At 34.9% G+C, this 15164-nt stretch overlaps 2 protein-coding genes across 2 annotated transcripts; both read left to right on the forward strand.

Annotated features, from left to right (window-relative positions):
- The first annotated feature begins 3 nt into the window (after positions 1 to 3).
- Positions 4 to 11597, forward strand: LOC111674079 (neprilysin-like). The gene is made up of 17 exons (XM_023433138.1): positions 4 to 66; positions 133 to 294; positions 508 to 588; positions 1312 to 1517; positions 1891 to 2088; positions 2228 to 2338; positions 2412 to 2553; positions 2621 to 2738; positions 2881 to 2971; positions 4069 to 4245; positions 4358 to 4464; positions 4555 to 4610; positions 4884 to 4935; positions 5017 to 5093; positions 5956 to 6107; positions 10525 to 10686; positions 10770 to 11597. Exons 3-17 carry the CDS (start codon positions 579 to 581, stop codon positions 10950 to 10952), a joined length of 1842 nt encoding a protein of 613 aa, XP_023288906.1. The 5' UTR covers positions 4 to 66; positions 133 to 294; positions 508 to 578; the 3' UTR covers positions 10953 to 11597.
- Positions 11598 to 14070: 2473 nt separating this feature from the next.
- Positions 14071 to 15059, forward strand: LOC111674078 (neprilysin-3-like; the record flags this gene model as incomplete). The annotated part of the gene is made up of 5 exons (XM_023433136.1): positions 14071 to 14091; positions 14384 to 14557; positions 14649 to 14767; positions 14852 to 14910; positions 15007 to 15059. Coding segments are annotated over exons 1-5 (426 nt in total), but the record flags the coding sequence as incomplete, so codon positions are not given.
- Positions 15060 to 15164: the final 105 nt, after the last annotated feature.

The following is a 15164-nucleotide window of genomic DNA, read 5'->3' on the forward strand; positions in this document are numbered from 1 at the left end:
TTAATAAAAAGCCTAATGTTCCACGTAACACTCCCATTTGCGATGAACCTGCCTGTTGGAGTCTTGGTAAATCAATAATTTAGACCTGATCGATGCGTCGACGGTTCAAACTTAACATCTAATATTATCTAGGAAGTGATATAAAGCAAAATATTAACCCCGACGTGAACCCTTGCGATGATTTTTATGAATTTGTTTGCGGAAACTGGGAAAACAGGTTTCCTGATATCAAGAACAAGCCATTCTTTACTCAGTTTGAAAGGGCCAAGGATACGATAACCGCTCAAATTAAAGGTAATGTTTAACACAAATTTCCGTCTTAAGACTTCTACAGAAATTCAGAGATATTGGTCTTTTGAAAATTCATTACTAGATATTTAGACTTATGCAGAATTTATAGACTTATAGAAACTTGCATTCAAATCATCCTTCCAATATAATAATATGCCTCAAAAATCGAAAAATTGTTCAACTGCTTAGAAATATTGTGATATGTTTTACTAATAGAAATAATTGAAGAGGAGCCACGGAATGAAATTCTCGCCTTGAAGAAAGCCAAAAGTTGGCACAAAACGTGTATGGACGATGGTAAGGCGGCAATATTTAACTAAATAGTTTAAAGGTGAAATGAAGCACGTCGAGGAACTTGATCAACGTCGGTAAAAATGATTTTTCTAAATACCTAAGTTGCCGACGTTCATTTTTATATTGACAGTCGTGTCGAATTATATTGAGTGTTGTACTAAATGGCATACTCCATCTGTCGTTTTCGTGCTATAATTATAAAGAAATCGAAGTAAAATTCCAGAAATCCCCTGGATTTATTGTTTCTGAAGCCCAAATTGACTGCAGAGGGACCCCCTGCGCCATCTGTGATTTCCATGTTAACTAAATTTTCACTTCCAGACCTCGTATTACCATTGTTTTAGCATAGAAGCGCATAAGATACTTTTTTCGCCTTTACCCCGCTCAAATACGAGTTTTTCTATTACCAGAGCGTTCTAAATTGTCGTACAATTGTCCTCACACTTTCGTTCCTCATATTAGGGCCTTCAATAATTGGATATCAATCGAAATATGAGAGCTCGACGTCATTTTGGTACTGGTTTGGACTAAGTTAAACAATTAAAAAAAAATCCAAGTTTTGAAAATGTCAGGATAAATCCAAGGTGCTTACGAGTTACGTGAAAAAGTTTCGGACAGTTCTATCCAATACCCTTAAAAAAAAGTGTTCGAGTTCGAAACGACTGGTTTGAGGGGGGTTTCACTTCACCTTAAATAGTAATCAGAAACAATGATTTTCCTTTACAGAAACTCTGAGACGGAGAGGACTTGAACCGATTAAAGAAACGTTACAGAAACTAGGTGGATGGCCGATTATACTTCCAAATTGGACACCCGAAGAGTGGCAAGACATTGATCATTATTACACAATTTATAATCACGGAGCATCGGCTTTTTTTAAAATAGAGATAATACCAGACCTTCAAAGCCAGACTGAAAGGCAAATTCTTAAGGTAAAGGACTGAAAATCAAATAAAGCCCGGAGAAATCGTTTTGCTACTTTGCGAAGCCAACAAAATTTAAGTAACAACAATATACGTTTTCAGTTATAAAAACAATTATGTAATCTGGGTATCATAATTTGACTAAATCCCCTGCAGATAAACGTTCCACATCATATTATTCTCAGTAGTAGAAAGTATCTTCATTCATAGTAGTAAAAAGTATCTTCATCTTTATCTTCAGTCGCGTTCCGCGACTTTTTCCCCAAACAAAAAACGGAGACTTGTGTAGCGCTAATCTCGTTATTTTCTTTACAATTTGTATCTGTATTAAATAACATTTTCGACTTTTTAAGGTTTAATTCAGAGAATTAAATCTTTACAGTTGACCCCACCTCTATTTTTGCTACCCGAGTACGTTTTTGAAAGGTCTAGTAGTCATCAAACGGATATCTTGGCTTACAACGATTTTATAAATACTGTTGTGAGGAATTTTATGCCGTCCACTGGGACTCGCGTTAAACCGCAAACAATTTCAACAGATATCGGTGACATGATGATCCTAGAAATGCAGTTAACTAAGGTAAATGGTAGATTTCCACATTACAATCGTGGTTATATAAGTTGAACATAAATACACTACGTAAATGTCGTACTTTGGACATCAATAATATCAGAAAAGTCACGAAAAGTGTTTCGTGACTGTTTTAAAAAATTGACAGGCTGCTAATCCTGGGACACGAAATCGGGCAATGCAAACAACGAGAATGAAAATTAGTGACTTACAGCGGCGGTACGATCAATCTAACGATAGAGATAACCCAAAAACCCAGGTAAAGTCAAGAAACAATTCGAGGAATAATTTATTTCTCAAATCTATTTAATCTATTTCCACTCGCGGATCAGATAAACTGGCTCGATGTTTTTGAAAATATACTGGAAGTTGCTGATATACAACTCGATTGGTCGGAAGAAATTGACGTCACTAACATTGAATATTTCGAAAAACTCGCCTATATTCTGAATAGCGCGTCCGAACGAACCATTGGTAAGAAGCCTAAAGGTCTGATTTGATTAAAAAATAAACATGGTAATTGGAAATCGGTTTTCCGCAGTGAACCACATTCATTGGCAATTCGTTTCACGCTGGATATTGTACACCACTCCAACAATGAGAGACACCATCCAACAGTTTATGACAACGGTGTTCCCCAACACAGAAAATTTCCCGAGGTCTGTTATGTGTCTTATTTGATTTGTTGATAATCCTGTTTAAGTACACTATATGCTTAATTTAATTTAAAAATAAGATAATCAATTTTGACGTCATTTAACGCGTCAATTCGACGACAATTTTCAAGTATCTTGATTTAAGGTGGTTAGAGTGCCTCAAAGCAAACCCTTTCAATGATGCAATTATCTATGAATATTTGAGGAAATTCGTGCCAAATGGAAATAAAGACAAGGTAAGTGTTCTGCCCGGCTAGTTTGTCGGGCAGTTGTTGTATGAATCTCGTTGGTTTTTGCAAGTGGAATTGCAAAATGAGATATTCATACAACTGCTCACATGCAGAAGGAAGGTACCCGAATGACAAGTGAGACTATCGCGAACAAAACAGCTTAAATTTATTATAATATTAAATTTGACGACTGACTTAGAATTTTGTCAGCTCTTCACGCGTGAATAAGGATAACTGTTACAGAGCTGATGGTGAAGGCTGACGAGAGACGTGTTAAATTATCGAGAGACGGAGAGTGACTGACTTACAGAAAAATTACAGAATTCCTCCTCCGGTCGCATTACATTTTTTGAGGAGGTGGTAGCATATTTCTAGCATAACGATTGGCTGACTGATTTTAAGAAGGGCGGTTAAAATCGAATAGTCAGCTTCGTGATTGGTCGGTAGCTGTCCAATACGGTTAGGTGAAAACGGAAAATTTCAAGTTGCTGTGCAGATGGAAAAACATGTTGTATGCACGTGTGCATGTTGCGCGCACGTGTAAGCGGTAAAGTTAAAAAAGGTAGACGGTAAAGAATAGGGACGGTCAATCCGAGAAAATTCTAAAGAACCCTAAACTTCCGCGATGGGACGTACAGGGCAATAATGTCGTCTCGGAGAAAACTAAGATTTACGAGCCGATTTCGACGTCAGAAAATTGTTAAATTGGTAAATGGCCCGATGGGCCCAAGCAGGCAGTAAGACCCTTTCTAGGAATTTGTTTGACATTTCAACGTCCGCGATGAATTTACATATACGAGTTTCGCGGACGGAACAGTAAGACTGCATTTTTGAAAACGTAATATCCATGGCACGGTAATCAGTGGATGTATTGGATACGACCACAACTGAATGATACGAATATTTGAGCACTCCATTTATCAACTACAAAGTGTTATGACTAATAAACGCAATATTTTAACAGACTAAAGAAGTAGCTCACACAAGAAAAGAATTTAAAGAAATAATTGTTATCGTTTGACCTCGTTAATCTCATTGTATTTATACTTCCTATTTTCTATACCTTTAAAAGTTGTTTTATACTTTTAATTCAACTTTTGTAGTTACTAGACATCTTGACGAACACCAGGTTCGCCTTAGATCAGCAGATATTAAACGCTAATTGGATGGATAGACAATCGAAGGATGCGTCGAGAGAGAAATTAGTATCAATGTACGCATTGTTAGAGGGTCCTGTATTTTATCGAGATGCTGCCGCAGTCAATAAATATTACGAATCGGTAAAGACTGTTTTCTAAATTTATATTTCTTTCTTAGTTTTCTAAGTTATTTTTACTTCATCAGTGGAACCAAAAAATTAACAAGCGTATTTTTCTCCTTCATTTGTACCAGTTACACGTAATACCTGAACAGTTTTTCGAAAATGTAAAGGAACACAGGATAGACAGCTTGAAGAAACACATAAAAATGACTCGTGCGGAACATTTAGCAAAAAAGATGTAAGCGACCTTTTTTCAAGAATTTATATCAAATGTTGGATTTCACAAGCAGTGAGAATTCGTTTTGAAAGTTGAATACCGATATTGCAGATGGAAAGACGTGCTCCAGGTGAATGCTGCCTACCAATTCGAGGCAAATGTTTTAAGTGAGTAAGAGTAGCATTAGTTAAGTGGTTTAGTATTTAAACTCCAATTTAATAAGTGTTGTCAAAACTATACATAAAGCGGCGGCAAAGAATTACTGTTTACAAAATTAATAATTTTTGCGCTGAATATACATTATTACGCTAGATATTTATAGTGTTACATAAATGTACAATAAGTGAAGATTCATACGTTAAAACAATAGCATTTCTTTTCTACAAATGTAATAGGGGAAGAAAGTACCACTGAATTTACGTAATGTATTTATGTTTCAGCCGTTTACGCCCCGCTGTTGGCGCCTCCACTTTTTGTTTCGGGAAACTCCAAGTGAGTACACAATGTAACCGAGTATAGTTCAAATAACAACGATAGGAAAATAATTTGTATGGGTTCGACTTTTTTCAACAGAATGCTGCAACTCTACAATTATGGTTCTGTCGGATTTATTATAACCCATGAAAATGGTCACGCCTTCGACGATTATGGTAAGCAATATCTAATTTGAAACCTTTGAGGTAATATTCCAAATATGAACCCACAGAACACTGTTATATAACTGTTAGGTTAATGTCACGTTTACGAAGCTAACGCGTTATGTAGCATAAAAATAATATCGAAGTTAGATGTTTGTTATTATTTCCCACTCAATACGGTAATATGTTATGTAACATGTTATAAGATCAATTATCTTAAAATAATATTAATTTTTCAAACATTTAATAAAAAAATAATGCAATTTTATAAAAAATATAAATTTTTTTATTGTATTATTTTGTGGCACTTCGCAATAGTTAGATAGTATATAATAAATCAGACTAAATGAAATTATGCGAATGATAAACTATCTTTTTAAATAAAGGCTATGATTTCATTCGCCTAGCAAACAATTACTGATAATGTACCATATATGCGCGTACGAATTAAAATCACATTTTTTCATACGAGTTGTAAACAAAATATGACATTTGACGATGATGATAATGTAATAAAATAGATAACAGCACCAATGTAGTTCTGTTTTGTTACAAATATTTGCTGCATATATACAGTAATATCAGGACAGTAACATAATGTGAGATAAGAATAACAAAGTTACGCTACATTTATATAGATATGATAGTAACAAATGTTATGTAACCTGTTAGCTTCATGTTACATAACTGTTAAGTTACTGAGTTGTAACAAATGTCGTGTAACTAGTTAGCTCTATGTTACGTAACTGTTAGGTTATTACATTGTAACAAATTATATGTTATTTGTTAGTTTTAAGTTATGTAACTGTTAAGTTTGGTGTTCAATGGGAATTGAACGGAGAAACGGAACGCATGGTAATTATGCTAATTGCAGGCAGATCATTTAACGAACATCATCAGTATCTTCCATTGTGGACATCAGCCACTGAGCAGCGGTTCCGAAGGATAAGATCATGTTTCGTTGAGCAATACAACGGTTATGACATTCCGGGATTAAAAAATTACACTACTAGAAAACCCGTTAAAGTAAGTTCTTAGATCTTAAGGCCATTAGTCTTTTTATAATACTCCACAAAAACAACACCTCTGGTGTTAAAAAACCTTCCGCCAAATATATTTACTTTCAAATTCCCAGAAAACGTATACTTAAATAACTGACTCATAAACTACAGATCGTATAACAAAAATAAATAAAATCGGTATAATTAAATAAGAATACTGCACATTTATACGAAGATGGCATCGTTCTATTATCCGCCGGAGAAAATAATGAAATGAATTACCTTTGCCAAATACGTGCATTGTTTCTTATAGCCGCAAAAAGGTAAAGTCAAAATTTATACGAAAATGATATCATTGCATCTTTACGAGAAAGCAATCAACCCACTTTTTCCAAATACGTTAATTGATTCTTATCATTACAAAAAAGTAAAGTCAATTCAGTTTGTTCCCACCATAATTAAAATAATAACGATTAATTTCACAAATGTAATCAAATCAATGTTTCGTACAAAATACTAAATCTAAATAAAATAGATGAGTGGTACTTACCCTCCACAAAAGTAATAAAATCGATTTCTTTTACCACATATGTGATCCGCTTATGTGCAAAAATAAAATACGAATTAAATTGAAACAGTTTTGGCGAGCCCCGCTATATGTTTATCCGCAGTTTCGCAATAAATAGTTGTAGAAGTACTTGCAACTACAGCGGAACAAGGTTCGCCGAAACTATTTCATTTTTAATTCGTATTTTATTTTTGCATTAAGAAACGGTTCACTGTTACGTCCGAGTGGGAAGAAATTAATTATCTTTTTACGAAGTAGATGAAGATGATTTTATTTCACTCTAGAGTTGCTACTGGCTTGGAGATTCTAGGGTCCCCTGGTGCAAACGCCTGATCGTTATCGTCGTTGGTTTCGGGAATGTCGATTGGGATAAATTTAGAGGGGAAACTAGGCCAAGGCCCGGTCTCCTTTTTATATCAGAAGATAATAGGAGTTGGATGTAGACGGGACGCTAGACCAAGCCCCGCGCCCTCTTATATCAAAAGGATAGTAGGAATTAGATATAGAGGGGAAGCTAGACCAAGCCCCCGCGCCCTCTTATATCAAGGAGATAGTAGGAATTAGATATAGAGGGGAAGCTAGATCAAGCCCCGCGCCCTCTTATGTCAAGGAGATAGTAAGAATTAGATATAGAGGGGAAGCTAGACCAAGCCCCGCGCCCTCTTACATTAAAGGGATAGTAGGATTTTTAGGACGTAATTGTTTCTCCTTTCAAACGAAAGAAGAAAAGAAAAGGAAAAGTTCGTATAAATGTGAATGATCGATTTATTTAAACATTGAAAAAATTGGTACCTTCAATAGAGAAAAGTTTGATTTTCTTGCTCGCTCGTACTTTTTTTTTGGAGAACGCTCGTTGTCGATATCGCTTGCTTGTTGTCGAAAGAAAAAGGAAACAGAAGCTACCCATACTTTGTGAATTTCTAAAAGAAACTGAACTCGCTCGTACTCGATGAATTTTGAAAAGAAACAAGCTCGCTCGCACTCGATGAATTTTGAAAAGAAACTGAGCATGTGGGTGCATAGGTGCGTCCCCTTTTATACTATTCCTAAAATGCATTGTCTCAAAATTTTGGTAGAGGGAGGACACTGCCGTCAACTTAACATTGTCCATTTCTATGAGTTTTCTTACGTATACTAACAATATGTACTCAAAGCCCTTGGTTGGACTATCACTGACCCGGGCCACCGTTGTTTAGAGTATTAAGAACAAGGGACTCTCGCTCTTATCACCTTTCGCTTGATGACGGTTACCTATTTTGAGCACGTTGCTAACATGTGTTCGGTAGAAAATTGACAGACGAGCGAAGACGATATAATACGATATTAATATCAAAGTAACATAGTATTTGAGAAAAAGTAATTATGACGCTTAACTTAATTAATATATGTAATTGGAGGGGTGACGTTACGTGGAACGTAACATCACATATGTGATGAAAGGAATAGATTGTATTACTTATGTGGGGGTTAAGTAACATTCATCTATTTTATTTAGTTTTAGTATTTTGTATGTGACATTTACTTGATTACATTTGTGAAATTAATCGTTATTATTTTAATTATGATAGGAACAAACAGAATTGACTTTACCTTTTTACAATCATAAGAATCAATTAACGAATTTGGAAAAAGTGATTTCATTGCTTTCTTGGAAAGATGGAATGATATCATTTTCGTATAAATATTGACTTTATCTTCTTGCGGCTATAAGAAACATCCACGTGTTTAGCAAAAGTAGTTGATTTCATAACTTTCTCTGGCAGATAATAAAACGATACCATTTTCGTATAAATTCGCGGTATTCTTTTTTAATTATACCGATTTTATTTATTTTTGTTATACGATCTGTAGTTTATGAGTCAGTTGTTTAACTATACGTTTTCTGGGAATGTCAAAATAAATATATTTGGCACAAGGTTTTTTAACACCGAAAGTCTTCTTTTGGAAGAGATTTCACTATTTTTTGTAATTTGTACAAACTTCGTGTTTTATTTCTTAGAAATAAATTATTGCTAAGTTTGTTGATTAAGCTTCTTAAGAAAAAAGTTATTGAAGCAGTGTCCGAAAATTCATCATACAATTTATTTAAAAAAATACCATGTCATTTGCTTATAGTAAACTAAATTTTTTTACTTGGTTACGCTTAGTTTTAATTTATTCATTTGATTAGAGATGATAATAGAAAACTGATTTTTGGATTAGATGTACTTGTATTACATAGGGCAAAGTGTACGATAATTTGACAACTATCTGATTTGAATATGTCATAGAATGAAAATACTAATGTGTTTGAAAAAAACTGTTGATTCCAATTTTGATGGAAAAACTATTTAAATTATTTTACACCTAAGGTATTTTTTAAGGACTTAATAAAGTATTAGCTTAAAAGAATCAACTAACAAGGAAGGTACTTGAGGTGTCCCCCTCCAATTTTGTTCATTTTAAATATGTTATAGAGGACTAAAATCTAAGGGACTCGTGTTTTTTTTATCGGCGGATAAACACTTTTAGGGGTTGAAATCAGGCTTCAAAGTTGGCCGTGCAAGGGGGTGAGTTGGCTGTTTCATATAGAAGCACTCGTCCGATTTTCATGAAACAACCATCAAAATGTAGGGAATGAAGAATTATGAATCATGCATTTGGAATTTTTCGACAAAATTCATTTTTAAGGGGTGAGCCACCCCTTTGAATATTTCTTTTACCCCTTACGCGAGCACTAATTGCTCTATCGATATGAAACTTGGTTAATTTATAGACCAGAACAATACAAAAAAAGTTTCATTTGGATGGAACAATTACTGCTCGCGTAAGGAGTAAAAGAAGTATTCAAAGGGGTGGCTTACCCCTTAAAAATGAATTTTTTCGAAAAATTCCAAACGCATGGTTCATAATTCTTCATTCCCTACATATTGACGGTTGTTTCATGAAAATCGGACGAGTGCTTCTATATGAAACAGCCAACTCACCCCCTTGCACGGCCAACTTTGAAGCCTGATTTCACCCCCTAAACGTGTTTATCCGCCGACAAAAAAAAACACTAGTCCCTTAGATTTTAGTCCTCTATAACATATTTAAAAATGAACAAAATCGGAGGGGGACACCTCAGGTACCTTCCTTGTAAGAAAACTGAACTGATAAAAGAGGAGTTTCTCATTTGGAGGTGCAAAAAAGCCCGTAGAAAGACGACGACGATAATGATTGAATACGCTGAGCGAGCGAAAACTGACATTGAAAATGTTTCAAATGCTAGTATAGGATAAAAATGACTTAGAAAAATCTGAAAAAAATAGAACAACTGCGGAAACCATTTTTATTGATGTATCTCAGTCCCAGGCTACAAGGAACCCTTTTAGTGCCGATCAACGATATATCGACGTTTTTCAGTGGTAACGACTTCGATCGGCACTAAAAGGGTTAAATACGGAGATATTAATTCTTACGGGTTTAACAAGCTCAAACATGGCGTTAAGAACTCGATGGCGTTTCACGCATGCACTTGGCTTCGCGCATACGTATACAACGCAATGCAAGTGTATATTTGGCGCAAAACTACCGAGTTTCCTGATCGAACTAAATTCACATCGTACATCCCCCAACGATGTTTCATTCTTTCTAATTTATTGTCGCGAATTTAAATTATTCAGTCTAATTGAGTTCACAATTAAGTCATCGATTTTTTTCATTTTAATGCCATTGCAATTAAATGAAGAAGATTTCATGTTCAACTACTAGTACATGAAATAGAAGTATTTCACTTAGAGAGTTCCACTTGACCAATAACGTTACAGAAACTCAGTAAAGGATCAATTTATGAAAAGAGCCCAATATGCATGAAACATTCATTTGCATTTCTAAATTTGAAATAAACTTGTAGGAAGATGGCGAGAAGACTTTCAACGAGAACTTATCCGATGCAATCGGCATGCAAGCCGCTTTTGCCGGGTTTCAGAAAGCAAGCCGAAACGTGCCTCTGGAAAAACTTCCATACCTGGAGGAATACGACCACAATCAACTTTTTTTCATATCGTACGGCAATGTAAGCGATTCTCTGTTTAATAATACTCTAGACTTAAAATGTTTACTCTTTTCAATAACTGCTTCAATAACTATTTCTTCCAGATGTTGTGCGATTATAAACAAGGATACTTTCTGAGCACTGTAATTTTGGATAGCGACAGACAGCACAGTATAAACCATTTAAGAGTAAATGGTGTAGTTTCAAACATGGATGAGTTTAATAAAGCGTTCAAATGCAAACCGAACGATAAAATGAATCGTCCGCAAAAGTGCAAAATGTGGTGATGCCAAACTATCCGAAAAGAATCTTCACGTTTATTATAGAAAATAAGTAACTATACCTCTTAAAGTACCGAAATCACAATACAAAAGATGTTATATACACGAGCATAAATTATAAGCGACTAATTAAATAAAAATCATATCGCAATACACGAACGCACGCCAAATGGTTACCTAAAAGACACTTGTGTAAATTAGTTAAGCCAAGAAAATATTAGGCCGCTTAGATTCCCCTGAACTATTTCGTAAAAGAAAACCGTAGGATTTCGTTTAACCCACGTGTTAAAATATTAAATGTTTCAGCATTCGTATATGGTGGCTCTAGAAGAAAATCTAAACTGCAAACGTTTCAAAATGTAATTTGCAATCATAGAAGTCACTTTCTTCAATGCCTGTAGTAAGAGAATTTCCACATTAAAGCAGGAAAAATACGGGTTATCTTTCACAATAGGACTTATTGTTTCAAGTGTTGCCGTTTTTGGGCATGGATACAACGTAATAGGGGAATGGACGCTTGAAAGTATTCCAATCGCTAAAAACGATCCTAATCGATGCTTTTGGAATTTACATTACAGAAAACGTGATGATATTTGTTCAATTGTAAGTCAGATTGGGGAAAGAAGAATAAAGAATCGTCTCAAGTTGGAATGTATGGCATTCACTTGCGCAAACAAGTTTGATCAGAAACAATTCATGCATCTTCGAAACTTGGACCGCCTTTTGTAAATGCCTCACAAATCAACGACATACAAAAATAAATGAAGATAAAGAAATAGAGTTGTATAATAAATAATTTAAAATGTTCTATTTATTGATTGCCTAGTTCCGATGATACCGAAGAAAGGTATGCATATTTCTCAATTTCTCACATATCTGGTCGTAAGTCTTATATACTACTGAACACAGACTAATGTCAAGAGAATCTAATATTGCCGGAAAATAATTTTACATGATTTCAACGTTTCCGTCTGTTGACCGAATCACATATATGATAATTTATATGCAATAAAAAGATTGAATCGAATCTAAAATCATATGGCATGTTTCCAAAAATGTTCCTCCTATTTCTAGTAATAATTTCTGAGAATCGCTTCTTCGGAAAAGTACTTTGACGTCTGTTACAGAAACTTTCACGTTATTAAGAACATTTAAATCTATCCCTTACTAGCCTTTTCCCACACTTCCGTAATTTCAGGATTCTTTCCCCCTGCGAGATACATTAAACGTAGCCAGCGATAAGTCGCAAAAAGGTGTAACAAATAACACAAACATCCTTTTGAATATGCCCAGAAACAAAATCATTTATTTCCACTTCCTGTACTTATTCTAGACGTCTTCTCTTATTTTTATTTCTTGAGCGAGAACGAGTGGTAGTTCGAATATTTCGTGGAGGAGAAGTAGGTCTAGGCGGAGACGTGGGCCTGTTGGTTTTGAATGTTTGCGATTTTAAGGATAAGGTTCCTTTGGCGAGTTTCTCATTAAAAATTCGCGAGGCATCTTCAAACGCCTTCAGAAGATCTCGATGTTCTTTCTCTTCTTTTGCAGATCGTCTTCTGGAAGGACCTGGCTGATCGTTCGAAGAACCACCGAGAGCCTGCAAGATGGCCGGGTCCGGGTCCTCACCTTTTCTCCTAGCTTCCGTGACTGCTTCTATTAATTTGCATCTGTCACTCGTGTAGAAAATCGAGATATCTTTGTTCGGTTTTGGGGGGCACTTGAAAAGTGGATCATCGCTGTCTTCCATGTCTTGTTGGTTTCGGAGTAACAATTCTATGGTCGACGGCGACAAGGATCTTTGAATCGAATTGTTGCGGGCTGGAACGTTATAAGCTCCGACGAAACTGCTTAAAATCACCAACAAAGGCAACAGTTTTATGAAACAGAATTCCATGGCTACGCGGAACCTTGCTGCGACAGCCGGTGGACATTTTATAACACTGAAATCGTGATCGCGTTATCCCTGGCGTCCATCTTTAATATTTTCGTACATTCCACTGAAGAATAAATCTATTTTTAAGAGCCACGAAGAGTCGATCCTTCACGACTTCGAGTTTTATTTCTAGTTTCAAAGGGGATTCGCTTCTTCGACTTACAATTAAATCATTACTTCCAGTTCAATATTCCCATCAAGACGTAAGATTTGTAAAGAGAAGTAAAACAAATAGAACCGTTACCGACAGTAACCCTATGATTGTTGAAAAGAAGCACCCATGGACAATTTTCTATTCATGAAAATTAAGTGTACCTTAGTTTTTTTATGATAACGATTAATTTGTCTTTGGATCTATGAAAAGTTTCAGAATGTTAAGAGCCATATTAATATTATATAATTACTTCTTTTCCATCGATGATTTACCGGATGCACTGCTCTCCCTTTCTATTTGATCTGTTTCCATTCCTCAAGTTTTAAAAGAATGTTTGCACTTTTCAGAGCCATTAATTATATTGTCATTAATTCCTCAATTGTTCCTGAAATAGCCTATATTTTTGATATCACAGGTGAACGTCTAAAACAACTAAAAACAAGTGTAAAGAGTTATGATGACACCAAAAGTCGAGAAAATGAAGTGGAACAACCTCGTTACAATGTGTGTACAACTAAAGTATTGTAGAAATCGGTAAATAACAAATTATTATAATATATAAGGTTAATGTCGGAGGTGTGGTTCAATCTTAATAATGCAAAATCGTGATAAGGAAACTAATCAAACCGAATCTTTTTAGTTGACGACCTCAAACAAAATTTAAATACAAGCGTCGACCCCTGTGACGATTTTTATGAATTCGCGTGTGGAAAACGGGCTGAAAACCAAATATTCCAGATAATTATGTTCTTTGGACTCAATTTTCCGCTCTGAAAAAAAAGATGTGGACACAAACCGAAGGTACTCGTAAATTCAAATTAACCTAAATAACTTAATATATACCTATATAAGAAATGGCATTAATAATTTATGCTGCAAAGTATATTTTTTTGAACAATTTTCCAAACATTAAGATGCAACTAGACCAAGTATATCCGACTGTGCTTAAATTTGGGCATAGTTAATTTCAATGTAATTTTTATGCTCTACAGACATATTATCAGAGATGCCTAATAAAGTATTTAAAGAAATCTGCCATGAATAAAGCCAAGATAGACGTAAGTATTTATAGTCAGTAGAAACGGGAGAAATATCAAGAAAATCGGTAGAGTTTTAGGACAAATACATTTGTGCGAGAAACTCAGAGCGCCGAATAATGAAAGCTTGAGTGAGACTCTACCGAATTATCAATATATTATCAATATTTGTATTTTATTTTCAATATAAGAAAGTGGCGTCAAAACAATACATTTTGCTATTTCAAATGAATCTTGTTCTAATATTTATGCATTTTTGTTTAACAGTGAAAGGTGCATACAATGAACATTATTTATGCAATATTATTTACAGATCATGAGGATGCTTCGTGAAATCAAGGCACAAATCGAAATGCGTATTTTGCACTCTACCATGGCAGATTGGGAAACAAAACAGAATGCAGTTGACCGATTAAGCATGAAAGACTTGATCGGATTTCGAAATTGGTACAAGAACGAAACGGCTCTCAATAACCGGTATAAAAAGGTAAAAAACTAATACTAAATACTATTTCACTAAACTTGTTCTGCTTTGCGATTAGGATCTACCGTTAAATCGATCACATGTATTTTCACAGTACACTGTACGTAACTCCTATTTCAAAAACATGATAACAAGTGAAAGGGAAAAGCAGTTGGAGAAATTGCAAACCCTAGATCTAGTAAAACGAACAAAATTGGATCAAGCACCGCCAGAGTACGAATTGTTTTTAATTTTTCCTAAACGATTATGCAATTTTTTAGGTGAACAAGAATATTAATAAACGTATCTTATTTTCAGATGGTTCACAAGTCCTCTCACGGCCAATGCATATTACCAAGGAGCGCTTAACGCAATACGTAAGTCCTTATTCATAAAAGAAAACATTTTTAACATACATTGCTTCGTAACAATATATTTTAATATAATATAATTTAATTGTTAATGTTTTTCAGTCACCCCAGCTGCCATATTACAATTGAAAAGTTATTATTTGCTTTTAATCAATGTACACACAAAAATTAACTGCCACCGAGGGAATGAATTTCTTATTTCCTAGATTTTTATTCGGCAATGTTGATGGAGCCAATGTTTGTCTTGGGGTCATCTAGGT

This window comes from Orussus abietinus, unplaced genomic scaffold (genome assembly GCF_000612105.2).
Source record: "Orussus abietinus isolate OABI.00-Male unplaced genomic scaffold, Oabi_2.0 scaffold581, whole genome shotgun sequence".
NCBI lineage: Eukaryota > Metazoa > Arthropoda > Insecta > Hymenoptera > Orussidae > Orussus > Orussus abietinus.